Source organism: Pseudonaja textilis, chromosome 2 (assembly GCF_049901715.1).
Source record: "Pseudonaja textilis isolate UNSWEBS1 chromosome 2, rPseTex1.2, whole genome shotgun sequence".
Lineage (NCBI taxonomy): Eukaryota > Metazoa > Chordata > Lepidosauria > Squamata > Elapidae > Pseudonaja > Pseudonaja textilis.
This window is the reverse complement of record NC_141991.1, coordinates 131,535,222-131,562,019: the sequence shown is the minus strand read 5'-3', so window position 1 is coordinate 131,562,019 and position 26,798 is coordinate 131,535,222. Positions and strand designations below refer to the sequence as shown.

Here is a 26,798-nt window from a genome sequence, read left to right as displayed (position 1 = left end):
CTGGGTCCTGCCAAATGCATTCGGTCAGGAGAGACTGAAGTGGTTCCCTCAAGACTTGCTGAGACTAGCCAGGTCTTGAAAAAGCTTATGGGGTTGGCAGCTATCTGATATCAGGGGAGCACTGCTTTAGAAAAGGGGAGATATGGACAGAAAAGAGAGCAGCCTTCTCAGCCACATCTCACCCAAACAGACTTGGGGGGGTTGGGGGGTAAAGAATACCAGAGGAACATAGTGGATTATTCACCCCGCACCTCACACAAAAGCATCAGTCTGCCTCGAATCCTAAACAGCTACACAGTCCTGCTAATCAAGGTATTTATGCACTACTAATCCAGCAGTCCTCAACCTTTCTGGCTTGGTGGCCCAGCGCCTGGGGGAGGGGACAAGAGGATGGTTCTGTACAAGCAGCAGGAACGTGCGTGAGCGGCTCCGTTTGTGCAGGTGGAGTCATGGCGTGCCCGCCACTCACACAAATGGAGTTTCGTGCGTTTGTGCTCGCACCCAATGCTTGTGCAAGTGGAGGGGTGCGTGCGTGCTCGCCCACTATTTCTGCGGCCCAGTTCCAAACAGGACATGGCCCGAGGGTTGGGGACCCCTGAACTAATCAACTCTACATGGAGCATCCAAGAACAACAGCAAATTTTCACGTGATTTGCTTCTATTACATCCAATAAACAAAAAAAAAAAAGGCAAAAGTGGGGATAGACAGTATATTCTACTAGGATGAGGTTTTTTTTTGGGGGGGGGGAGACCCCCCCAAATGCACTCTTTTATTAGAATTATTAACTCCATAAGACTGAACAGCCTCATAGTAACTGCACATTCATTAGATGACCAATTTTGGTCAGACCAGCCCAACTTATTGGATGGATTTGGGTCAAAGAAGGCTGACTGGAATAAATTATAGGCTATCTTCAGGCTGTTCCTTTGGTAAGTTTTTATTGGTTGGCAACACAGAAGCAGCTAGGCAGAAGTCCATACTTACTACTCTTGCTTCAGCTCAGAAGTCATCGCATTCTTGCAAATATCTGATACCATGGAAGACTTTCTTGATGAAGCAAGGCTTCAGTGACTTAACAGATGGAACAGTAAATTCTTCTATAAGTACGGCCAGAATTAATGCTGATAACAAAAGTTAGTTTTTGCTTTACAACCGTTTGTTTAGTGACTGTTTAAAATTACAGTGCTGCTGAAAAAAATTGACGTATGACCAGTCGTCTCACTTCTAGGCCCTTGGCAACTGGTTCACACTTATGACAGTTACAGCATTGTGTGTGTGTTTGTGTGTGTGTGAGAGAGATGCGATCACCATTTGCAATTGTTCCCTGCCTGCTTCCCACAAGCAAAATCAATAAGGGAGACCATGTGGTTCACTTAATGATTTCAGCAAAAAGTTAGGCATGATGACTTAACAACCACCTTAATTTAGCAACAGAAGTTCCAGGCCCAATTGCGGCCGAAAGTTGAGCCGTAAGTTAACTCCACCTGTATGGAGTTTAACTGTGTTTCAAAAACTCTCTAATGCCGACACTTACGAATGAAGCCTGAGGAGCTTGGAGGATTGATGCTGTCACAGCTGTCTGCGCTGTCACTGTTGGAGATCTCATCGTCGGAATTGGAAACGGGCGAGCCCACGTCCACATCGTCAAACTTCCTCTTGAGGCCGGCACTTGTGATGGCATCCATTTGTCTCTGGCTCGCATGGAGAGCCAAAGAGCAGAAGAGAGATTTGTATTAGCTGAAGGATTCTGACTCCAGGCCTATTGATGGGATTTACCAGGTACCTAGTAAGGACAAAGAGAGGAAAGGATTAGTCGCTACCTTGTGCCACACACCTGCAACACACAGGATGTTCGGGCATTGTAGTAAGTCAGCTTGTGCGGGTGCCCTGCATTTCTTTCTTCTCTAGCTGCTCCCCGCTATTATTTTTCCCCCAGAGATGAATTAAATGGCTTCTAAGAAGAGCTACGTATGTCAGACTGATTTTCTTTCATATATTTACAGGCGTTAGTCACTCTTCATACAGTTGCATGAGCTGCTTTTCATCCATTCAGAGCTTCCTGTTACTTATTGGCTGGCACCAGCAAACAGACAATATTGCTGGGAACCAGAACATGAGATGCCCATCTGCAGCTCTCAGAACCTTTGAAGCCAGGAGTGGCCAAAGGTTGATACCTGAGGAATTGCCACGTTTTTATTATGAGGAGTTTGGATGCAGGAGCTTTGGATGTAGTTGAGTCTGATTTAAACTGCTGCATATTCAACAAACATTTTTCAGGTTTCCATAGGTAGTCCTTGCAGCCGTTTGTTTAGCGACCAGTCAAAGTGACAAAGGCACTGAAAAAAGTGGCATGACTGGTTTCCCCACATATGAGCTTTGTAGCACCCCCCCCCATAGTCACACGACCAAAATTCAGGCTCTGGACAATTGGCATGTACTTAGGGCAGTTGCTCTGTCCTGAGGTCACGTGATCATCCTTTGCAACCTTCCCAGCCTGCTTCCGACAAGCAGGATCAATGAGGGAAGCCAGATTCGCTTAGTGACCACATGATTCACTTAACAACTGCAATTATTTGCTTAACTGTGGCAAAAAAGATCGCAAAACAGGGAAACACTCACTTAACAACTGCCTCGCTTAGCAACAGAAATATTGGCCTCAGTTGTGGTCATGAGTCAACCTGTGCAGGTAGTGCTCAACACTTCGTTTAGTGACCGTTCAAAGTTACAACAGCACTGGGGAAAAAAGTGACTTAGGACAAGTTTTTCATATTTATGACCCGTGTAGCATCCCCCGATCATACGATCAAAATTCAGGTTCTCGGCCAATGGTTCATATTTGTGACAACCGCTGTGTATCCAAGACCATGGGATCCCCTTTTGCGACCTTCTGATAAGCAAAACCAATGGGCAGGCCAGCTTCACTTAACAACCAATAATTAACTATGGCAAGAAAGGTCGCAAAGTGGGGCGAAACTTACTTAACAAATGTCTCGCTTAATAACAGAAATGTTGAGCTCAGTTATGGTCCTAAATTGAGGACTAGGTGTATACATTTTTATCTGGCATATTCATGCATGAATGCAAAACTCTGACCAGGCTGCTTTCTGTAGATGCCTTCTTGGCATCCAACAATCAAACACAACTCCTTCCTCCCCAGGGAGCATAATGCACTAAAAGTGACTTTTGGGGGGGGGGGGCGGTTTCAAGTCAATGTTGATTCCTGGCCAAGACTTGCCTGGACTAATTCCTGCAGTTTTCTTGGCAAGATTTTCATTATGGGTTTGCCAAGGCTTTCTTCCTAGAGCTGTTCATCAATCTTTTGGTTTCTAACCTGATGCCTTAATCATTACACCAAACTGGCTCTCCGGAAAGTGGCCCAGCAAATAAATATATACGCAAAGTCTTCAGGTCTTCCTCATACCAAGACATGTCCACCTTCTTATGCACTTACTATAACAACAAACTTTTGTATGGTTCCTGACTGCATAGGACGTAAAAAACATTTTCTATGCAGAGTACAAAAACTGGCTATGGTTAGTTCCTTTTGCAACAATTATAGGTTTGCAGACTTTATACAACACTGGAAGGTACGGTGGGCATTCTGAAGCCAATCTTGTCATACAGCTGGGTTTAAAAACTCAACTTTCGAAATTCCTAAAATTCAGCTATCTTGTAGCTACGGCTTGAGAGCAGACCTTCTTCAGACCAGTACAAAGATAAATAGACCTCCAAACAAGGGAGGAAAAGAAGTGCTTAAAATTATGGCGATACCCATCAAATTACAATGAAAGTTCAGATTTTTTTAACAAAAATTGAAACGTGGGTTACCCTGCAACATCCATAAAGGTCGTCCTCGCTTAGCAACCACAATTGGGACCAGTACTCGACTTCTAAATGCTGTAGTCGCTAAGTAGAAAATAATGTGACCACACAATGGTCTTACAATCTCATTTCCCCTTTAGTCATTTGGCTACATGAAATACCATGTGATTGCAAGTTGTGATTTTTATTTGTTTTTACAATTGTGAAACACCCAAATGGCACTTATAACCATGGGATGCTGAAATGGTTACAATGAGAGGATTTGTTGCAAAACTATATTTTTTACACTGTTGTAGCTTTGAATAGTTGCTGAACAAGTTGTAAGCTATATCTACTTCCCCATAACTACAAAGATTTGCTACTATCTGCTAGATCAACCTCAGTCTTTTTTTTTTCCTTCTAAAAAAAAAAAGCAGATTGGTTTGCCAGGGAAAAAAAGTGTTGAATTCTGAAATTCTGTTTTTCTGCCCCTAGCAATTGTTTACTAGCAGCTAAAGGCTACGCTGTTTGAACCTTAGAGAGGGACCTAATGCCAAGAGCCTTGACTCCTTGCTATTTCTGTTATGGTTTTTTTAGACATAAATGCTCACTTGTTGCTTATGAAGTGCTACGCATTCTACAATTAAAATGGAAGGCTCTGAAGGTACCAGTTGTTTTCGAATTCCCGACCATGTTTACAACTCAGACATGTGTGCTGTGCCTTCTATGTAGTTAAATCCATATTTATTTTTATGGAATGAAAATACGTCATTGGAAGGTGCATACACATTCCTGGTAAAAAGCAACAAGATAATCTGAATTGACTTCAACACAGTAGCAGCCAGTAGGGAAATGCAACCATTTTACCACATGATGCACCAAGGGATATACATACTTGTTTATGCCAATTATACTGGGGAAAGTTACCCAGCTATTATTCAATAATATAATTATCGACACTGATATCTTTTAAATGTAGTCACTGATTTTTATTTTTTTTTAATAAAGGTATGACTGTGGCTCAGACATATTTTGGTGTGATCTGTTATTTGGCTAAGTCGCGGCCAATGGCCAACCACAGATGTTTCAAAGAAAGGTGTATCAGAAACCCAATGTTAGTCAGGAGCCTGATAATCCTATCCTGTGGCAATCAAATCCTTATCTCCAACAGTGAGAGATGAAATTAAGCCTTAGGAGACATGCGCAAAAAGGGTTTAATTTAGATGCAACAGACCTGATGACCTACTTCAGCAAGGCTTAGCCTGCATGAGGGCAACGGAAACTGAGGTTCCATGGTAATATTGCTTTTACACACTTTAAAAACAGTTAATGGCAACAAGATAAGCTGGGAATCTTGCCAACCTCAGTGCAGAATGAAAGTCACAATAGAAAAGTAGGCAAGAAGGTCTCAACAAAAAAAAAAATTCCAAATGTTATTCAAATGAGGAATAGGGGAATTTCAAGTTAATCTAGGGGATTAGAAGGAAAAAGAGAAATTGCGGTAGGTTCAGAAACAAGATTGCACTTCTGCCTTTACCAGCTGAATGTGTAGTACAACGTACGGTATGGAAAAACCATAATCCACCAATTGTCCTGGCTTGAGTGTGAAATTATGAGTTCCAAAAGAATACTATGAGTTTAAGCTTCAAAACTCAAACAAGACAGAACATATATATTGTTTTAAACGTGTGTTACTGCAATTGTATTGCACTCACCTTATTTCGAACGATACTTACCACAATTTGAGACACTCTTTGGATAAAGGATGGTTTACATACAGTATAAATATGTGTTACAATATATACACTATGCAATGTTATATATTGTTGCGCTTGGCCCTATCTTGCAAGAATCTAGATATTTTTCCCTATTGTACTTTTTTTTTTTACAGAGTTGTAAGCTGCAATAGGCACGAAGCAAGCTTATACCTGCTCTGCTCGGACCCCTGCTATTATACCTCATGTATAACAAGAGCTGCGTTAAACCGGAGGCCTGCCTTCACCACATAATGGACTTCAAATGTTTATGGGATGCCGCTAAGAGGGATATCTGCCAAATCCCAATCCCAATCCCTTTCTCCCTCTCCCTTCCCCTCCCTCCCTCTCTCTCTGCTATTATCTTATTCTATTGCACCAAAAGGAGTTGAAAGTCAATGCTTTTTCATTCTTTTCCCCCTCTACTCTACACTTTTCTCCCTTTCCCTCCGTTATTTTCCCCTTATTTTCTTTGTATTTTATGTTTATGTTTTGATAAACTAATAAAAAATTTGAAATTATAAAGTTTGGCTGATGTCAAAAAGTTAAAAAAGATCAGGGTTGGATTGTTAGATGCTTGGAAAGGTGAATAAATACATATATGTAACATTATAAAAAAATTAAAAAGGGAATAGATAAAAAGTATTGCCTATATTTCTTATAGTAAAAAACCTGGTCTACATCATCTTGAAAATAATCGTATTCCTCATAATAATATGTATACCTACCATATTAAGTAAAGATAATATCTAAACAATTCTACAGTTGGTCAGAACTGATGAAAAACCACCGAATATATTTACAACATTTCCAAAAATAGAAGGAATATGAAAAGAAAGGGAGAGGAGGGAATCCTGAATCATGCTGTGAGTTTCTTTTCCTATCTCCACTTTTCTGCCGCAACACATTCATGACAGAACAATGGCCTTTCCTTTATTCAGCTGGGACACAGAGTAGTCGGTAGCACAGGCCTTGGTGTGTGTGTGTGTGTGTTGTTTTTTTTAAGTGTGCCTGACGACTGGGAACAAGAGAGAACTAATGTCATTTCCAAGAGAGAAACAACTTTTTAAAAGCTGCCCTTTCCCTGCACAAAAGGCTGTGGGTGAAGGAGTACAAGAAAAAGGAACCAGCTCTTGAAAGAATCACGGGTCGCCCTCAAATGACACGCTAGAGGAGGAATACGTGAAGAGAAAGAGAAACGTTCAGAAAACAGAGCACTATTTATGGGGGAAACAGCCTTGAAGTTAACACAACAGCAACGTAGTAATCCACTGTAGAAACACAAACCTCGTCCATAAAAAACCACGGCTTTGAAAGTTTAAGAGAAATGCCACTCTGCAACTCTCTAACCACGGTCTTTTGTGGAATAAAACTCCAGCCTTTCATAAAATAAAAGACACTGCAGAAGAAGAATTTGGTCAGCAGATCTCATGAATCTACTTCCCACAAACTGCATGCCTGTTGGTGCAACTCCATCACCGCCCACCCAGGCTAGCCCTGCCCACTTCTTCCTCGCACTTGTCTGTTCCCTTCCACATCCTAGCAACTGTCTCCATGGCAACAAAGCTGAACAAATGGGCTTGTGAAAGAAACATGCCAGCCAGATGTGGTATGCAGCAGCAAGATGATCCTGACTGCCAGTTTCGGCTTTATTGGAAGAAAGGAGCTAGCAGATTGTGTCAGACAGACCGACCACACAGGGGGGGGGGGGGAGAGAAAACAAACAACATCCATTCTCCACTGCTGAATCATCAGCTCTTTTCCAAAATCAAGGTTTTATGTTCCCTTTAATTGAGAAACATTTCTAAGAAGCAGCTTGATTTCTGCATCTGCTAAAGGAAGGAGACCGATCCTGGCAACTGAGGCAAATCAGGAAGCCAAGCATAATAGTGTCAACTTGGCAAGTCATTAAATACTCGTCACTGATTTCTCCACTTTAGGTAGGCCAGCACTTTTGCAGCAGTGTTTCTTCTAATGGTGTTAGGTGGATAGCCAGATAGGATGGGCAAATTGAAAAGATGCTGTGACCTTTGGTATAAACCAGTAATGAAGTGAAAGAGTTTCTGGTTCACAAATTCCCCTGGGACTAAGTTTGCCATCCATAACATCTAGTCCTGGTTGAAATGCATTCATTCTCTTTGAACAGGCAACACTAATGAAGAGAATAGCCTCGTGTCTTTGCAACTGCATGTGCCACTAGGTTCAAAAGTTGCACACCTCACTTTGTACTGTTACCAACTTCTGTTAACTCCAACATCACCCCCCCCCTCCTTCCCTCCCTCCCTCTCTCTCCACACACATTATTAGCTTCCTAAACTACTTCTACTGTGTACAGTAAACATGTGAAAAAACAAGTGTTTTTTAAAGAGCCAGAGTGCTGGATTAGGAATGAGGAAGCTCACTGGGTACTTTGAACACACATACTCAACCTACTTCACAGGGCTGATATTGTGGGGAAAAGAAGGAAGACAGAATGTTATGGACACTGCCCTGTATGAAGGACAGGATGAAAAATCAAGAAAGCAGACCATAAGTATATTTTTGGGTGTCTGCCCTGTACAACAAGAGATCTCACACTCAATGAAACTCTTGGCAACCTCCTTCTTGTATGGCTTGTTCTGTTTTGTCTGAAAACCATTTTGGACTGATTGTATTCTTGTCCTGTAGTCGAACCTTGTATTGGGTATCAGGTTAATACGTTTCTCATAATTCATTGCAGATTTCTTTCAAAGTTTAAAAGGAACTATTGTTGGAGTGCATGCTTCTAGAGAAAACCAAGTTCTGTTTTTAAAAGTTCACAGTATCAGGAAATCTCAAAACTTGTGGTGAATTCTTCTCAGCCATACATGTTTAATACATACATACATGTTTCACCCTTGAAAGAACCTATTGCACTTCACTCTACAAGCTTTCTACCAAACTTTTTTTTAAAACCAACAGATCAGAAACATCCTGTACACTGATACCTGACAGAAGCTTAAAACTGCTGTTTTCTGGATTCCGCAAAAATCTTACAATAACTTAAAAAAGGTTTTGATGTCCTCACTAAAACAATCATTAGAACTCTTTATATAAAAAAATGTAACATTAGGAAAAAACCTCAGAGACCAAAGCATCAGACTCATGTTTCTCTTCCCCATTTGTCCACAGAACCACCCAGAGAGCAGCAATATGAAACCTGCTACGTGCAAGTGAGAAGAGCTTCATTGATCAAAAGGAGCATCACCTGCTTTTCATTATGGCAAGGAATTCCAAACATCTTGAAGACATCTTACAGACTTTGGGAACTGATGGGAAAGGCAGTAGGATCCCTTTGGTGAAAAACCACTAACAAATCAACTGCAAAGGAGGGGGAAATGAAGGGAAGGGTAGAGAAGGAAAAACCTTCAAGGGAATGATTTAGCTTAGAAAAGTAACAAGGAATCTGAATGGAGAAATTCACAAAGGGGAACACGGCTTCAAAAAGGCAAACTTCAGCTGCGGGCACTAAGCCCAAAATTAGTTTTGCAGGTCTGCAAGTAGGGTCCTATTTGCCAGAGAGAGGGAGAGGATATGATTTAATTCATTCCCCAGATTCACAAAATGTTAACTTTCATATGACTAGGCAGGCTCTGCTGATTGAACAAGGTTTTCTAATGCTTAGGACTGCAGTGCCGAATATGTTGTATGCTCAGATGGCCTGATAAATGTTCAATCCTCTCAGTAACACTGTGCAAACTGAGCCTTACGTAAGCTAAAAATTGGGTGCTTACCAGACCTTATGCTATATTTTACTAGGGTTTGCTTGCATAGTTGATTTTGTACCTACACTAAACCATGGTTTGTTGTGATATGTGAACCTAGCCACCCTCTTCTTGCCTCAAATACTAAATGGAAATTTAATCGGTTTTCACAGTTGAAAAGACATCCAGACATAAGAACATATTTGCTGCAGTACATCTCACTAAAAAGTAGTAGAAAATATAGAATATGGCATGGCTACTAATGCCTTATGACATAGTCCTAATATTCAGTAGACTTATAGGATCATTAGAGCAAGAGAATTATAATATCTTAGAAACCAAGGTAAGGCTGCCATCTTGGTGCCAATTTTCCTCAGCATGATAGAATTAGGATGCTGGGAGAATGAGGGCTCACACCCCACCCCATAATTATCCTATTCTCTGAAAAGTAGTTTTTCAGTTGAGATTAGGAAGTCACAAACTCAATGGAAGATCCGTGGACTCTCTCATGCTTGTAGCTGTTGCGTTTTTGAGGAATGGGGACACTTTCAAAATGAAGCCATATAACTAATTAAATCTACATCACAGCAGATTCTAGCACACTTTTGAATATTTCAATAATTTTATTTACCAGAATGCACTAATATCAAAATCTATTTAAAATAAATATGAGAGTCACATGAGAAAATTCTGAGCAAATTCTGCCACTAATAAGTGAACTGTAACATACCGTATATACAAAAGATTTAGTGAAAATTAATATTTTTGAATAAAACTTGGTAATTAATAGGATGGGGAAAATACCGTAGGAAACAGATTATTTATTTGTTTGTTTGTAAAATTCATTAACCACCCATCTTACCATAAGGTAACTCTGGGTGGCTTACAGATATAAAAGTACATTTACATTAAAACAAGAATAAATTAAAATCAAGATTTAAATCAAAGATATGTGGGGGAGGGGTGGAATGGAGGGAGGGGGGATCAACTGTTACTCAATCAACCATCTTCCCTGTGCTGTTCCTCCATTGGGGCCCCAGGCCAAGTGGCAGAGCCAGGTCCCTAGGCCCTTACGAAAGGATTGGAGTGCTGGGGCCTACGATAGCACTTAGCAATAGCACTTTGACTTATATACCGCTTTACAGAGCTTTACAGCCCTCTCTAAGTGGTTTACAGAGTCAGCATTATTGCCCCCAACAATCTGGGTTCTTATTTTACCAGCCTCAGAAGGATGGAAGGCTGAATTAACTGGGCCAGTGAGAATTGAACTGTTGACAGTGGGAGGAGTTTGCATGCAATACTGCATTCTAACCACTGCACCACCACGGCCCTTCTGATAACTTCATAAGAGTTTGTTGTAAGAGTTATATAACCCAAATCCAGTACCCATACAATTTTGTTTCTTGGAAACTGGAATTGTTTCTTGGGGATTCTATTTTCAGAGTTTTATGTGCTTTTGCCTCAGCCGCCTGTCACTTATATCTCTTTATAGACTGCATGCCCCATACTGTAATCTCACTAATGCTACCCTGTTTCTTAGACAAGAAAAGAATCAATAAAAAGCAAGGCTTTGATGTGATTAACCAATCTCTGGTGGGGGAAAAAAAAATCACATTTCCCCGTTGGAATTCCCTTACAAACTTCACAAGCGCTTTGTGTCTATTGTCTCTCCGCCCCTTCCACCCTCACTGCCATTTTGCTCTCAATCAAGGGAATTCTATTCAAGGCTGGGGAACATCCAAGTGTGGACCTCTTTGGTACCCGTCAGGCTTCCTTCCCTCTTGACATTAGTTTATTTTTAGATCCTTTTAAGAAAAATATTAAATGGGTTATCTGGCATGCCACAAAGCGAAGTACCAATTGGCTTTGTGCAAAAGAATGTCTCTGGGCCCCACAAAGGTGTTCTTAGGAAATAGAAATGGTAACTGGGTGCATCCTAGGGCTTTTATCTGTTACTATGCCAGGTGTCCAGGAAAACACCCAGAACCAAGATCAGATCAAACATGATCGGAGGATGGCTAAAAGGATTAACGGAGAGCCATGTCAATCAACTTGTCTTCGGATAAACGGCTGTCTGCAACTGGCCAGACTAATCAGCCTAAGCATTTTCTGAACTGGCAAGCTTTCCCATGGAAACCATTTTAGAATAATGGCTACAATGTGCTCAAAACGCCAAATCAGCTTACAACTGTCAAAAGGTTTCCTCCTCCTAGGAGAACACAAAAACTAAAAGATGTGACCCACAAGAAACGGAGACACAAGAGAAAAGAAATATGCTAAAGAGAAAAGGAATACTGAAGAGGCTTAATAACGCCTTATTTAACTAAAAAGTAGGGAAATGCAACCAGCTTTTTAATTAGCTTTTTTCATGCCCTGGTGTTTGGTGCAAGAGGAATCCTACTTTTCTGTTAGGCATTAGCATGGGTGCAGTAGCAAAAAATATACTTGGTTTTGCGAAGGGAACACAACCTTTTTTTCCCCCCCAAAAAATAGAGGTTATTGTGAGTTAAAATGCAAACAGAAACAAAATCTAAGAAAACTGAAAAGAAAAAAGGTGCAAGAGAAGATAAAGAGGAAAGAAAGAATAAAAGTACAAGTAGCCCTAGTCTTACAACCACAATGGAGCCCAATTGCCTCATTTGCTGAGACAGCTGTTAAGTGAGTTTTGCTCCATTTTGTGACCTTTCTTTCCACAGTTGTTATGTGAATCAATGCAATTGTTAAATTGGTAACAAGAGTTGTCAAGTGAATCTGGCTTCCCCACTGTCAGAAGGCCACAAAAGGCGAGCACATCACCCCAGGGCACTGCAACTATCATAAATACGAGTCACTTGCCAAGCATCTGAATTTTGATGATATGACCATGCATGGGATGTTGCAACGGTCATGTGAAAAGCAGTTGCAGGTGACTTTTTTCAGTACTATTGTAACTTTGAATGGTTACTAAACAAATGGTTGTAATTTGAGGACTGTCTGTTGTGACTTATCACTTTTTCCAAGTGCAGAAGAATACAAAAATGGAATCTAACATTCTTGAAACAAAATCCAAATCTAAGATACTTCACTACTCATCAAGGTGGTCCCCTATTTACATTATGTGCTAACCAGGACTGATGATTGGTTTTCTAGATCAGTCCAATCTAACTACAGTCTGCTTAAGCTCTATTGTAATATGCTTAGTCTTATGATCCAGCCAGATAGCAACATTTACTCAATCTTGATTTTCTTGCAAAAAACCCTAAACAAGGACAAGCATGAATAATAAATAGAGATATAATTTTGCTGGCCATCTCCATTCTAGACTGGGAAATCAAACTAAAATTCTTGTAAGAAGGCACTAGCAAACCATTTTTTATATTGTTAAGAAAACTGCACTGATGCATTTCATGGGTTCAAGTTCAATTTGAAAGAAAGTGTATTTTTAATCTCCTATCATTAACTTGTTTCCTCCCGTTTTTCTCTCTAGCCCAATATTTGGTTTGTTCCAATACGTATTTTATTAAGGCAGAATTAAATGGAAAGCTACAAAAATGTAAATTTGCATTACCCTCACAGATTTCCTAATGGAAAGAGCCACATATCAAATGAAGAAAGCTGGCTGGGCATGTATGTTGGTAAGCCTGGCTGCAATTATATTACATGCCAGCTCCAGCACAAGGAAACAATTAATTCAGCTGATATTTTGCTCCAATCATGTCTGATTTTGAACAACTTACAAACTTGAGCAGTTTGGAATTTTCTTTCTTCACGGGAAGACCCCTACATTAATGGAGGCTTCTCCCAAATAGACAAACAGGTTACTCTCCCTTCTTTATGCTAATTTTTTCAAAAGCTATATTCATAACTACTGTGTGTCACCTACACTACAATAATGACACACTTAATTTTTGTTTTCTTATTAGCATATTCTAAGAAATGCCTTATTAAGGACAATACATGCAATAAAATACTTATGTTGAGCAGCCAACATAGCAGCTTTGATGAGAGAAGTAGGATTGCTTTTCTCTTGAAAGCTTTTCACATCCAGTATTGGGTGACTATATATAATCATCAAAGCACTGCAGTGCAAAGACAGTTTGCATAACCTTGTATAAATTCAAGAACTTTTAGTTCAAATTTGGCCTTAAAAAAGATGTCATAAACATCAGCATTCTTTCCAACAGACATAATTGCTTATGTGCCAGTAAATTGCAACACCTAGCCAAACCTGATTATTGTTGAAAGCAATGTTAGTCCAAAGTTTGCATTTAGATGGGGGATAACCTGGGAAATCCTGCACTGTTGACTAACTTGGGGAGTGGGAAAAAATGCTTGACGAAGTCAAACTGATTCTGCCAAGAAAACTGCATAGACTGGCTCTCCAGAAGTGAGTTTGAATTAAGGACATCTTTATACTCACTCAATCTTCCAAAGATAAAAAATTACAACTGTAATAAGTATTCAAAATGTGTAGAAACAAAACTCAGTTGTAGTATATAAGTGAGAAACATATCAAAACATCACACCCTGGTTCTTTGGTCCAAAACAAAGTCCAAATCTCATGCATTATTTGGATCACATGGATTAGTATCTTACTTGCTCTCTAAGAAGTACTCAAGTGATACATGACATTCAAAAGCAGAAATAAGGAGGGGAATGGACATGTTTTTAAATTCTCCATTTCCCATGTAACATGTTCAGAATTTAAATGAAATATTGTGGCAGTCCGTGACTGTAATTAAGATTGAAATTGAATATGAAATAAACTTTTTTTTTCTCCCGTGTCACAACTCCATTCACACACAGAGATGGGGAAATAGGCAATTAAGTGGCACAGATAAAGTGGCAACAGCACAGATATCCATGTAGGAGTAGACAGGAATGTAGCTGAAAGGATCCAGCAGCAGGTTTCAGCCAATGATTAAAAACAACCACAAGAAGGCAGAAGCTGCAGAGAGAAAAATACTTACTGCCTTTTCATTAGAGGCTTCCTTTAGGCAAGAACTCCTATCTGCCTAGATACTTTGGGGTATTGCAGGGATGCAGCCATGATCTGATTTTACATTCCTTCTGACAAGTATCTGGTCCTTCTTTCAGGCAAGTGACAAATGCTCTTCTCTATAGAGAAATAGGCATAATAAAGGAAGTTTGGCTGTCAAAAGGGATTTCACTTCAGTTTTTTCCTAAGTTTATGGTGAATTTCAGTCACTTTCGAAAGACCTTAAGACCTCCATTTTTCACAAACTGATGCGAGGGGCACATGCGCATTGAACATCTATGACCCTGATCCTCAGACAAACGGTAGATACGTTACGTCTAACACTGGTATTCAAAAGAACTTCATACAATTAATCTTTTATGCACACTATACAGATGCCAGTCAGTATAAGGGACACAATTTCTTGATGGTAACACAGCTGTCTTTGTTTCTGGCTAAGTAAAGTTTGGTGGTGTGCAATTCAATGAGAACACTTTGCAATTATATTTAAGGATCTCTCTCTCTCTTGCTCTCTCATTTTTGCACAAACCATACTCATTGTTGCTGCTTTTGTACCTTTGTCCACTGCAGCTTGACTACTACTCTCTGCCAAAGTAACTTCATTCTCTTTTATCCTTTGTTCTGTTTGCTATCATTTGGCCACTGCTACCCTATCTTACTTACAGCCTTCAAGCTTTTGCCTCTTTAGCAATTTTACAAATGTAACAGTAAAAGAATGGGAAATATCCCAGAAGCAATAATTCTTCTCAGCAGCTAACATCAATCCACACAAATATGTTTTCTATCCCTCTATCTTTCAGTCTATCTGTCTATGACAAAATACAGAGTTAATCACAATGCAATAATCAAGGCTTTGCATAACAAACTCATTTACTGGGGGAAAGCCAGGTTTTCAGAACCTTGTCGAAGGCTATTTCCACCAAGTCTTTTAAAGTTGATTATCTGGAAACTGAGTCATACTTGACTGGCTCCCTTTAACTGCTAGAAGATAAAGCTGTACATGTGGTGATCCATTAAGAACGCTATCAATGCATCTTCTGATATAGCTTCAGGAATTAAAAGCTGTTTGGCAGGTCTGTGGTTTAAATTTAATCTCTGTATTAAAAAACTATCACACTGAAGTTACCAATCTTGAACCAGCAATTTTTCCAGTTGAGATTTTTCTATACACTAATAGGCATTAATAAACCAGATACAGATATGAGCTACCTGCCACTTATATACCATACAACAGATAGCCAAGTATGAAAAGACCCTAGACATGCATTTAAATCAAATGGTTAACTATAGCTATGCATTTAAACAACAGTAGTGCAATATACAACAAGGTGTAATTAATGACCCCTCACACCTGGTAGAGTTTTGCATCTCTCTTTCATAATGGATACTAGGGGAATCTATCATTGGGCAATTTTTTTCCTTAAGAAGTAGATGATAGCAGTGGCAAGAAGTAGGAAAAGGCAAGAGCCTTGCGTGGTGGTTTTTAGTCCTACATCTTTAAATAAAATTCATTCCAGCCATTCCTGGCAACATCTGTTATTTCAAGCAATCAAACTGCAGGTTGCTCACTGCTTTGTTTTGAAGAAAATGTAATTTTAACCAATATCATACTTAAAATAAAGGAAGGCATGCTTTTCCAGAAGGTCTATACCAAAGTAAGAGGTTACCTATATGAAATTCAAAGCCTGCTCTAGATTCACCCATATCCAGCTGAACTGGTCTCAGTTTAACGACTGATTCAAAAGGCTGTTTCCTTGCCTCTGAAAACTTAAAAACAGGTGTGACATGGCTTTGTCTCTAAACTATGGTGAGGTAGATAATTAAAAGAACCCCTACCAGAGTGGCCCACATTCTTTCTGCTGTTCCTTCTCCTCCACCAAGACATTTCTTCCCTCCCTTTCAGACTTTGGTTTGCACGAACTTTTGTTTGCATTTATTTTTTTCCCTTAAGCAAGCTCACTGGAATCTATCTAAACCAATAGTTAAATCTTAAACTAAAAAGAAATCAGATGTTGAGCACATGAAGGAATTTTAAAAATTGTTTAGATTAATAGAAACTTTATATAGTAATTGTGGAATTGTAATTATCATGGCTTTGTCTCTTTTATTACAATTTTTATGTGTTGAATCAGTGTTCCTTAAAACATTTTTCTCTCAGGACTCACCCCACATTTAAAAATGACAGAGGACCTCAAAACAAGCTTTTGTTTAAATAGATTATATTTACCAATATTTACTATATTAAAAATTAAAATTAACATTGGCTGCTATTACTGCCTCCCACAATAGTTTGACAGGATTTTAATATTGTATTATTTTTCAACATAGGCTGCCAAATCTAATCTTCACCAGTTTCAGGGGTATGTGTAAACAATTTTGAACTTACATTACTATTTCCTATACTATTCTATCAACTTTGAAACATTTAAGAATGGTTCTCTTAAGATAAAGCAATCTGCATTCCAAAATAACTTAGTCTCTAAGCTAGAATTATAAATCAGGTGACCACCTTGAAAATAGTTATGTAGCTAGCATATTCCATTCAAATTCTTTGGATTACTATACTTGCATTCATCTAAAATGAAAGAAAAATATATGAATAAGGTCAACTAAACATACTACCTGTATAAACTATAATGCTTCATCTCTTCTATTGTTTGTAGACATTTCAAAATAATTCCCCCAAAGTGTAACTTTTCTGTTAAATGTGCTTATTTGACTTGAATAATTTCCACAAATGTTGATAGAGCTAGTTCTTTGCTTACCAACTGCCTTGTTTAGAAACTATTCAAAGCTGCAACAATATAAAAAGAGCTTTGCAATCACATTTGCAAGAACCATTACAATGTCCCATAGTCACACACAGTTGATGTGCTTCACAACTGGCCTGTAACAAGCACAGTTAATTGTGAAGACAGAAACAAAATTGTTCGTCAAGGTTACCTGATGTTTTCCTTAGCAACCATTGCATTTAGCAACAGAGTAGCTGTTTCCAATTGCTAACCTAGAACGGCCTGTACTAGAAGATACTGAAATCATTGTGCTTGAACTCTCCCTATTTAGTGAGACGAAAAGTTGTTAGATAAAGAGACAAACTTTGGGGGACAATATCTTAACAAAAAACTTAAAAAGGAGGGGGAAAAGGTGACAACTTTTAAAAGAAACATTTTCTCACCAAATTTGACATTAAAAGAAGCAAATAAAAACAAATGTGCTCAATCCTTTAATAATTGATTTATCAAGAGAAATAAAATGCATTTAAATTATGTGGAGGGCTACCTACTATATCTTTATTGGCTTCACTATTCCATTTCACTCTGCACTAGAATAGTAGCTGTAACTAATGACTTTACTTAGCATGATTTTATTCTTAAAAAGCAATGATATACATAGCACTTAGATATCTGGAATATTTAGAATATCTTGCCAAACAAGATGCTTTATTTAAAACAATAAGTCAATGTAAATGGAGGTGAGGTTTACTCTGAAAGCAAGTATGCTTATAAATTCTAAACAGAAATCTTTCAAACTATCGGAATGTAATGTTCCTTCAATTTTAATTCAGAAAAAGATGGCTACCACGGTGATCTTGATGTTTGGGAAACACTTCATTCATCAGCAAAATCACTAAAGGTACAGCCACAGGTATGCCTGCCTTCCCAAAAAATATCACAGCAATGTGATAATAAGGTTTGATTTGGGGCTATGTGCAGGGGTGGGATACGAAAGAGTTAACTGCCGGGATTTACGAGCTTCCCTGCCAGCTGTGAGCAGTGAGCCTGTAAATCATAAATCATCATTAGCACGCTGCCTGCCGAGAAGCAGCCTTTGAAACAGCCCTCTTTTCTTGTTTTTTAACTGCAGCTGTGGTGTTCGGCAGCTGAAGTTGAAAAATCAGGAAATAAAGATCAGGTAACAGCCCAGGTGGGCAGGTGGGCAAAAACCTCAGCAGACACAGAACCGGTTCTATGTCTGCTGCTCTTCAGAGCTACCGGTTCTACAGAGGTGGACAGAACCGGTAGAAACCTACCCCTGGCTATGTGGCATCTTTAATGCCTTTGGGTAGGGAAACAAAGCTGAAACTATTGATAATTCTTACATTACCTGTCAAGTACAGATTGCTACCTTATCTGTTAAAGTGCAAATAACAGACTATACCACGGTAGGTGCACTGGATCTACACATCAGGTTTGCAATCTATGTTCCTTTCTTGGACTGTTATTCTTTTTCAAATCAATACAGACAGATAAGTGGTTAGGCTGATCAGCTAATATGATGCAGAGGAAAGAGTACCATATTACAATAATATTATACAGTACGAGGGCAAGATATTTAACTCAACTCATGTTCCTACCCAGACATACACCGCTTTTGGCTAATTATATCCTCTTTTACAGTTAGGCTCACTGATGAAGTAAAAATAAATGAGCAGGTGGAAAAAGAGAATTACATACTATCTTGAATTTCTTGAAGGATGAGTTAGCAATGCAGCCTTCCCAAAAAAAGCAGTTTAGTTCACTTCAGCTAAAACCATAAATTGGAACATTCCTAGCTCAAATCATGATATCAATGTGGTCAAGCACCATTAATTCAAAAGTCCATCACTTGCAGTCATTTATTTTATTAATCAAACTTGTATGCTGCCAATTTTATTTCATGAATTGAAACAAAATTGCTCAGTTCAGGCATATAAGGGCCAGAACATATTTCTATATCTACTTGAATAAGTATTTCTTTTTGAAGCTTCAGGAGAATCAAATTGCAAATAAACTGGCCAATCAACCAGAGGAAATGCATGTTGAAAACCTTTGCTTCTATATACTTCCCATCACTGAAGGGAAGGTAAAAGGTAGATAGATATAACATTGTTCCAAATAAAGATCAGAAATTCCCTAGACGCAAGTCTAGTACATCTCCACTGTAGCAAAAGAATCAGGCTACAGAATTATTGAAGAAAATAACTTAGACAAAAAAATAGAGAACCATTAAGTACTGAAAGTCATCTTAAACTTGGAAATAGGGGAGTTTTTTAAAGACTGTTTTTAAGTATCCAAGAAAAACTAATTTGGAGGAGAGAACAGGCCATAGACTTTTGTCACATCCCTCTGTGATAAGACCTTCTCTTTTAGAACTCTGGAGTACCTAATTTCATTAAGTTACCATACTTGTAAGCAGTACATCCTGAATGACATGGCATCTTCACTGCAGAGAAGCAAACTGTCCTTGAATAAGATGACATCATTAGAAGACTTAAACATCAGATGACAAGATGGATGCAAATGATCCAAGCCTGATCTTGCTTATAAAAAGTTCACAGCTGTTACATCTAGTATAAAACACAGGACATATTCCAAAGCAATATATACTACAATGTTTTTAGTGCAGAATTTGAGTTAGGCCACCAGGACTGCAAATTAGCATCAAAAATATTTTAAGCACTTTAGTTTTGTATTAGAATTTTTGTACAAACAGGAAATACAAAATACATATATTACTTATGGACTGTATTGGCAAGAACTAATATAATCCAAAGCAAAAAGTTTATCTGGTCAAATTATCAAAGTTAACTAAGCCAATAAATAGCCAATAAATGCAACCAAAGAATTGTGCTGCCTGCCAGTATTCATTTTCAATGGGGAAAAAAAAATCAAGTTTTATCACGGTGAAAGGGTGAAAAACTCTGGGCAATGCAGGATTTTGTAACCTGTCATGTCTTCTCTTTCATTTCAAGCTAAAGAAACACAGTTACTATTCTTTCCTTGCCCTTTCTTGCACCTCTCCTAGGTCAATATTAAGATGCTGTGATTAGAAATATACACAACACACTAATGGTGCATTCTAGGTTTGCCTAAGGGGTGTATAACAGGGGTGTCAAACCCATGTCATCATGACAGCATATCACGTGACATATCGGGACTTTTCCCCCCTTTGCTAAACCAGGTGTGGGCACGGCCAGTGCGTGATGCATCCGGCCTGTGGGCCAGGAGTTTGACAGCCCTGATATATAATATAGGTAGCATATCCTTGCATAAAGTATTGTTAATATGGGCAATTCTATTTTCAATATCCTTCCTTTGTGATTCCAAGCATCGAGTTTGCTTTCTATGTAACAGCTGAGCAAGGGACCATTTTTTTGTTTAATAGTTCGCCACAATTTCTGATCAGTTACGGGTAGCTGAAATCTCCTGTAATGTATAGGTCATGTCTTTTTTTTTTTTTTGCATACCAAAATTGATCACTTGACATTTATTTTCAACTGCATTTACTATTCTGAAACCCATGCATCCTATTTGAAGAGAACATTTTAGTGATTTGCATAATCCTTTATTTTACTATCCTGAATAATTTGGTATAATCTGTAAATATGCCCATCACATTGCTCATGGATATACAAGCAAAACACTACTCTGGTATCCAGAGGACTCTGTTTTGCACAATATCAGCATGGGAATTGCCAATTTATTCTTATTTTCCAGTTCCTGGTTTTTAGCTTACTGCCAATTTATGAGAGTATCTCTCCTCTTATCCACAGCAAATGAATCTGCTCAACTTTTGGTGAATGATTTTTATTAAGAGTTTTTTGAAAACCCAATTATGTAGTATTTATTAGATTATTCTTGTCCACAAGCTTTGCCCATACTATCAAAATAGTCTACAGAGTGCCTTACACTTGAAGAAGCCATGCTCTCTTTTAATAGAGGAAAATTTGATCAATAACTTGTTACTAGCCCCTCAGTCATTTTTAAAAGATTGCAGTCATATTGGCTTTTTTCTAGTACTCTGAATAGATGCAGGTATTAAAAGATATATTAATATATGTATTTTTTCACATTGAACTTAAGAACTCTTGAGTAGGTATCATCTGTATACAATTATGGTATACAATTATTATTTTTAGTTGGCCAGGTTATCTTACAACATGACCTCTCATTGTGTCTACAGGTACTGTAGTCTTCACTTAATGAGAGCAACAGGGAAATACTGTCACTAAGCAACAAGGTCATGTGATGTTGCACTTTACAATCAGGTCACTTAGTGACAGGCATTCTAGTCCCGGTTATTGTTGTTAATCAAGGACTACTTGTGTTTCTCTTAGTTTAAACCAATATTCCAAACTGAATACAAGAACCTACAGTACAGACTCAAGATTAGTTCCATCTCTATATTACCATATTCTCCTTCAGCACACTTTAAAGGTTACATTAATATACCATATTTTTCAGTGTATAAGATCCTTGAGTGGAACGAGTCAAAAAAGGGGCACGTGGAGGTAGCAATAGGCGATGGCAATCTCTGCAGCCTGAAACAGCTGGTCGTTGGCAGGCCAATCCAACTGACAATCAGCTGCTTGTGCTCATCAGGCTGTGTTGAAGCTGACCAGGCTGTTTGGTTGTTTGCTGCCAGGAAGCAAATTGCTGGGAGGCAGAGGCAGATTTTTTCCCTTGTTTTCCTCCCCAAAAGCTAGGTGCATTTCATACTTTGGAGCGTCTTATAATCTGAAAAATATGGTACTTCACTATGCATTCCACAATTTTTTTTTATTTCACTGCTTCTTTGATTATTCCCCTCACTTGGATAAGATCTGATTCCCTTCTGGACTCCACAGATGCTGATCTAGATACTATGACCCAAGGCAGTGGTTCTCAACCTGTGGTCTGTAAGCTCCTGGCGGTCCACAATGTGAGAATGACTGAAGTCTAGTACTATTCTAGTGAAACCTTGATTTAAGAGACAATTTGGGGGAGGTGTTAGTTGCAGTTAAAGGATCTGTTAAATATGAAAGTATATTGTGGCAATTTATATCATTTGCGTAAGGATGTTAGTAAGAATATCATGTAAATCATCATAGATGCTGTGTTAATTGCCTCAAGATTACTTTCGACACAGCTGACATCCATTATTCTGAGGCACAGGTGTCAAACTTGCTGCGTCATGTGACATTTCGTGTTTTCCCCTTGGCGGAGCTGGGATGGGTGTGGCCTGTACGTGATACATCCGGCCCACAGGCCGCCAGTTTAACACCCCTGTTCTAAGGCCTGTCTCTGATCTGCTGCATCTATCAAAGTAAACTGGTCTGTTAAATCAGTTTCTTTTTCTTTTGCCTCTCTAATTTCGTTTTTCATCTACAGTTCAGTTTTAGTTTCCTGGTTCAAGAGGATAGGAGCGATAGTATACTCCTATTAACTTGCTTTTTACACGGACAGGGAATCTTCTGTTGCTCGATAGAAAAGTCCGTCTCATTTATGTCTTCTAAACTTTATGGAATTCCATGACTTCGACACACAAGGCAACTACGTTGCCAGTATACCCTTCCTGAATGTATAGCTAGATAATTGTACTCTATTATGCATCAAAACTTAAACTGTTCTTTTGTGGCTTAGAGATTTCTAGCATATACAAATATACACATATGCAGACTCGAATTTTCTATGCCATACAACTTTACCCTTGTGATTTTCTTGATGGATTACATTTATTTCCTAGCTATTCTCCCCTAAGCAGACATAAAGGTTTTCACTCAGGAGTGTTTTTTTTTCCAAAGCAGATGTACTTCCCTTCTTGTCAGGTTCCAATCCCCTGAGAATCAGTCTATAAAGAAACAATGTATGAATAGCAGGACCAGTCTTCTGCCAAACTAAGTCATTAGATCACAACAGATTACTTGTCAAGTAAAAGCCAACAATGTCTATCACTGGATTCTTGTGTCATCATATTCTAGGTTAGCGCTCTCTCTCTCTCTCTCTCTCTATATATATATATATATATATACACACACACACACACACACACATTATTTATATACACACACACACACACAGAGTGAGTTTGCAGAGTCCATCAATGAAATCAAAAAACAAACACCAATGTTCTTGTTAGTATTTAAGCAAGCGCTAGTTAAGAAAGGGAACCAATTAGGGTTTGGGTGGCTGGAACTTAAAATACTGATTTATTGGGTGACCATGGGCATAACTAATTTACAGGATTATCATGAAAATAAAGTGGAAAAGAAAGGTGGACATGAAAGCTACTGTATCATGCCTGGAAAAAAAAACCCAGCTTTATCTAATTTCATGTACATATTTTAAATATACACAATATTTTTGTCTGTTGACTTTTTAAAAAAAGATTTGTGACCTCCACTTAATAGTAACTGAAAGAAAAACAAGATTTAAATTTATAACCTAATGTCTGTTCTATTATTTTATTTTCATTGAAGAAATGTATCTTATTATAAAATATTTTGTAATAAAATATTTTTTTTTGTATCATTCACATTTGACGTAATTCAGATGCTCCCTATTAGTAGTATCTTAAAGATAGCATTCTAAAACAGCTATTGTGACATCACTGCTATTGATCAATAGACTATACCTTTGGACAAATCGCAAAAGAAGTTGCTTTGTTACTTATCTGGGCCAATTTAACAAATAATCTAATGCTTCTTATTGTTATACATATATGACAAAATTATAATAAACTAATACCATTGCTTAAATTATGATTATACATCAAATAACCTAATAAGCACAATATAAATCTTACCAACCAGATTTTCTCTCTAAGGTTTGGCTGCTGGATTTTAAAACAAAACTTTGAGCTAGGTTAAATAATTTTTAAGTAATGAAATCGTTTAAAAAGTTGATTATCAAGGGGAACTAGTCCAACAACTTCCTTTATGCAAAAATATGAAATGAATCTCTCCCACAGTTCTCTACATACAATTATTATGAGTATGAAGAATTAAGCTTAACTTACTTTAAATCTTCCAACTCTCTTGTCACCATTCCTTCAACTTCTTTACATTATCGGACAGTGATATTATTTCTGTTTCCACAATATAAACACCATAGCTCCTATTATAAATTCTGGAGGATTTTCACATTTTGACTCAGTTCGACAAATTATCAGATCTTCCAGTCTTCCTGAAACCCTGAACTGAATGACTCCTAGGGTGCAGGATTTTAAGACTTATATATAGATATATTTGACTCCATCCCTCCACCACTAATGTGTGTGTGTGTGTGTGTGTGTGTGTAGGAGGGATGGAGTTAAAGTCTTTCCTAGGATCACATGGCTGCTCTCCATAGCCGCAGTAGGAAAAGACATTTGATTTGGTAGCAGTGCTCCTGTGTATTCCCAAAACACATTTTTCTCTTTGAATCTAAAACTTTGCAAAGTCCTAATTATTCTCCTCCTCTTAGTTTATGGAGCTTATAAAATCTGCAACCAATAATTATCCTAGGCTTCCAAAGCTTCAGAAGAAAATTTTGCACTTCCTCAAAATTATCAAATATAACATAATGCAGGAATAGTCAAACCTATACTGCAAGAGGTATAAAGTCTGGAGGTATACTATGGCTAAACTGGATATCCAAATAAGCATCTGCATTTATGATTTGGTTTACATATATGAGTTAATGAGAAAGTTATGGTTTGTATCTTTCAATTTTTGTTTTCACCATCCTTAATTTGGAAAATCTCAAACTGTATATATACACAACCTATTTCCAAGCCTATGTCACATTTTTCATAAAATGAAAACATTAACAATTTCGTATTAAAAATCTGTTTTACCAAACATAATTACTATTTAAGGTATCCTTTTTCAGGCCAGTTTTTATATTTCATTTAATATTTTCAGAATGAAGAGAGACATTATTTAGCATTAATAAATCAGTAAGACAAAACATTCATCACCTTAATATTTACTATGATTAACTTATATGTGCACTCTAATCCCAAGGCCTACCTAGACATAAGGAAGTAGGAGTACTAGTCAAAAGATTTTATAGAATCTTCCCAAAAGAGAGCTTTCAGTAGTATTTAGATGTTTGTTAAGACTCCCTTAAACCCAACATTAACCTCAAGGCCAAAGTCAATTGAAAATAAGCAATCCTTACCTTAAAATATCAAAGCCCACTCTTATCCCAAGGCATCACTTTCTGCCTATTTTTCAGGGTATCTTCTGTCATACAAGATGATCCCTGATGCATGAATAAACATCACTTTGAGTGGCTTGTTCTAAAATCCAACATTAAGGTAGTGGGCAATGCCCCACAAATGCCACCCATAACATATCTGTTTAATGAATCTCATGTGTTGTTTCTCCACCCCCCTCCTCCCAATTTCACACTGAAGAATGAAAACTGGTAATATAGCGTTTTGCCTGGGGGGGGGGGGAACTGCTCAAAACCAAGATATCAAAAATTCCCACAAACTCAAAACAACTATATAGATTTATCCATAGGCTTTTGGGGGGATACTTTTTGGCTCAGTGATATAGCTTCAGATCATGAATCTTTCCTCTGCACCCACCACCCCTTCAGTTCCACATCCAGATTATTTGCACAAGGTGCAAGTGTCACTTTGGGGGGAAAAAAAATATCTTTTTCCTCTCCCCAACCAAGCCGATTTTAACAATAGCAAGCAAGAGATAATTACTGACCTCACCTTCAGGTAAGCTACACACTTCAAACGTCAAGGGAGGGAAGGAATTCCTATTGAGGTTAACTGCAACCTCCCATGTAGGCAAACCCTGAACTCCAGTTGACAGGCCCTTTTCTCTCTCTCTCTTTCTTTCTCTTTCTCTCTCTTTCCAGCGTGGAGACACACAGAAGCCCTCCGATCAGGCTCAAGAGAGGAAGGCAACCAGCTCCGAAATCACCCTAGAGACACCCCCCGGTATCCGATCCCGGAATCTCTCTCAAGTCAGCGGCTTGAAGGGCTGCGACAAAAACAAGACCCCGAAGCCTGGCCCAGGGATTCAACATGCAAACGCCAACGGGAAGTCCGTCTCTTTCCCACCCCCGCAACGTCAAAGGGTGAGGCACGTTTTCCCTCCCCTCGCCCCCTCCCCAAAGCCCATCCTTGCCTGGACGAGGGGCGCTTCTCCGCTCTCCTTGCAGGGAAAAAAGCCTTCCAAGGGAAGGGCCACCCCAGGTGGGCGAGGATCACCCCAACCGAAGGAAACCCCCCCCCCCCGCCTTCAGGTCTTTTTTCCCCCGGGGAAGGGTCCCCTGCCCGCTTCTCCTCTCCCGCCGCCCTCAACCGCGAAAAGACCCCGTGTAGCCCTGCCCCACGCAAGGCACGCCCTCCTTCTTCACGCTAGCCAGCCAGCCAGCCCAGCTGAATCCAACCACTCACCGGGTAGGAGTTCCTCCCGCCCGCCGGTCCCTCCTCCCTTCCCTCTACACAGGCCGGGGCTGCAGGGCGAAGCCCAAGATCCCCTAAAGAGGGGATGATGCGGAGGTAGCAGCTCCGTGCCTTCGGAGGGGAGGGAGTGGGAAACAGGCAGCAAAGGGCGGCTTTGGCAGGCGGCTTTGGCAGGCGGCGGCGGCGGCCCAGACCGGGCAGACCACCAACCCCCCCAACTCCGTCGGTGATAACAATAGGACTGCCGGCGCAGCGTCGCCTTTTATAGGGAGGTGGCCACGTGATGGAGCGCGCCCCGCCTCTCCCGCCCCCTCCCCGTACGCAGCGCGCGGCGCTCGCGCGGCAGCATGGGAAACGTAGTCGCCCTCAGAAGGGCGGTGCTTGAGCAA

The 26,798-nt window shown here is 39.2% G+C and overlaps 1 protein-coding gene across 4 annotated transcripts in view; it reads right to left on the bottom strand.

The window, feature by feature from the left end:
- Positions 1-26,646, bottom strand: part of CSRNP2 (cysteine and serine rich nuclear protein 2) — a 39,771-nt gene extending 13,125 nt beyond the window's left edge. The window contains exons 1-2 of one of the 4 annotated variants that reach the window (XM_026714836.2): positions 26,401-26,646; positions 1,536-1,784 (exon numbers count right to left, since the gene is read on the bottom strand). In XM_026714836.2, the coding sequence (XP_026570621.2) occupies positions 1,536-1,686 (151 nt within the window). In that variant the 5' untranslated portion in view covers positions 1,687-1,784; positions 26,401-26,646. Of the gene's footprint in view, positions 1-1,535; positions 1,785-14,227; positions 14,376-25,157; positions 25,242-26,128; positions 26,350-26,400 lie in introns of those variants that run through there. The other 3 variants (XM_087925283.1, XM_087925285.1, XM_087925284.1) reach the window with 3 other exon arrangements.
- Between the last annotated feature and the right edge of the window lie 152 nt (positions 26,647-26,798).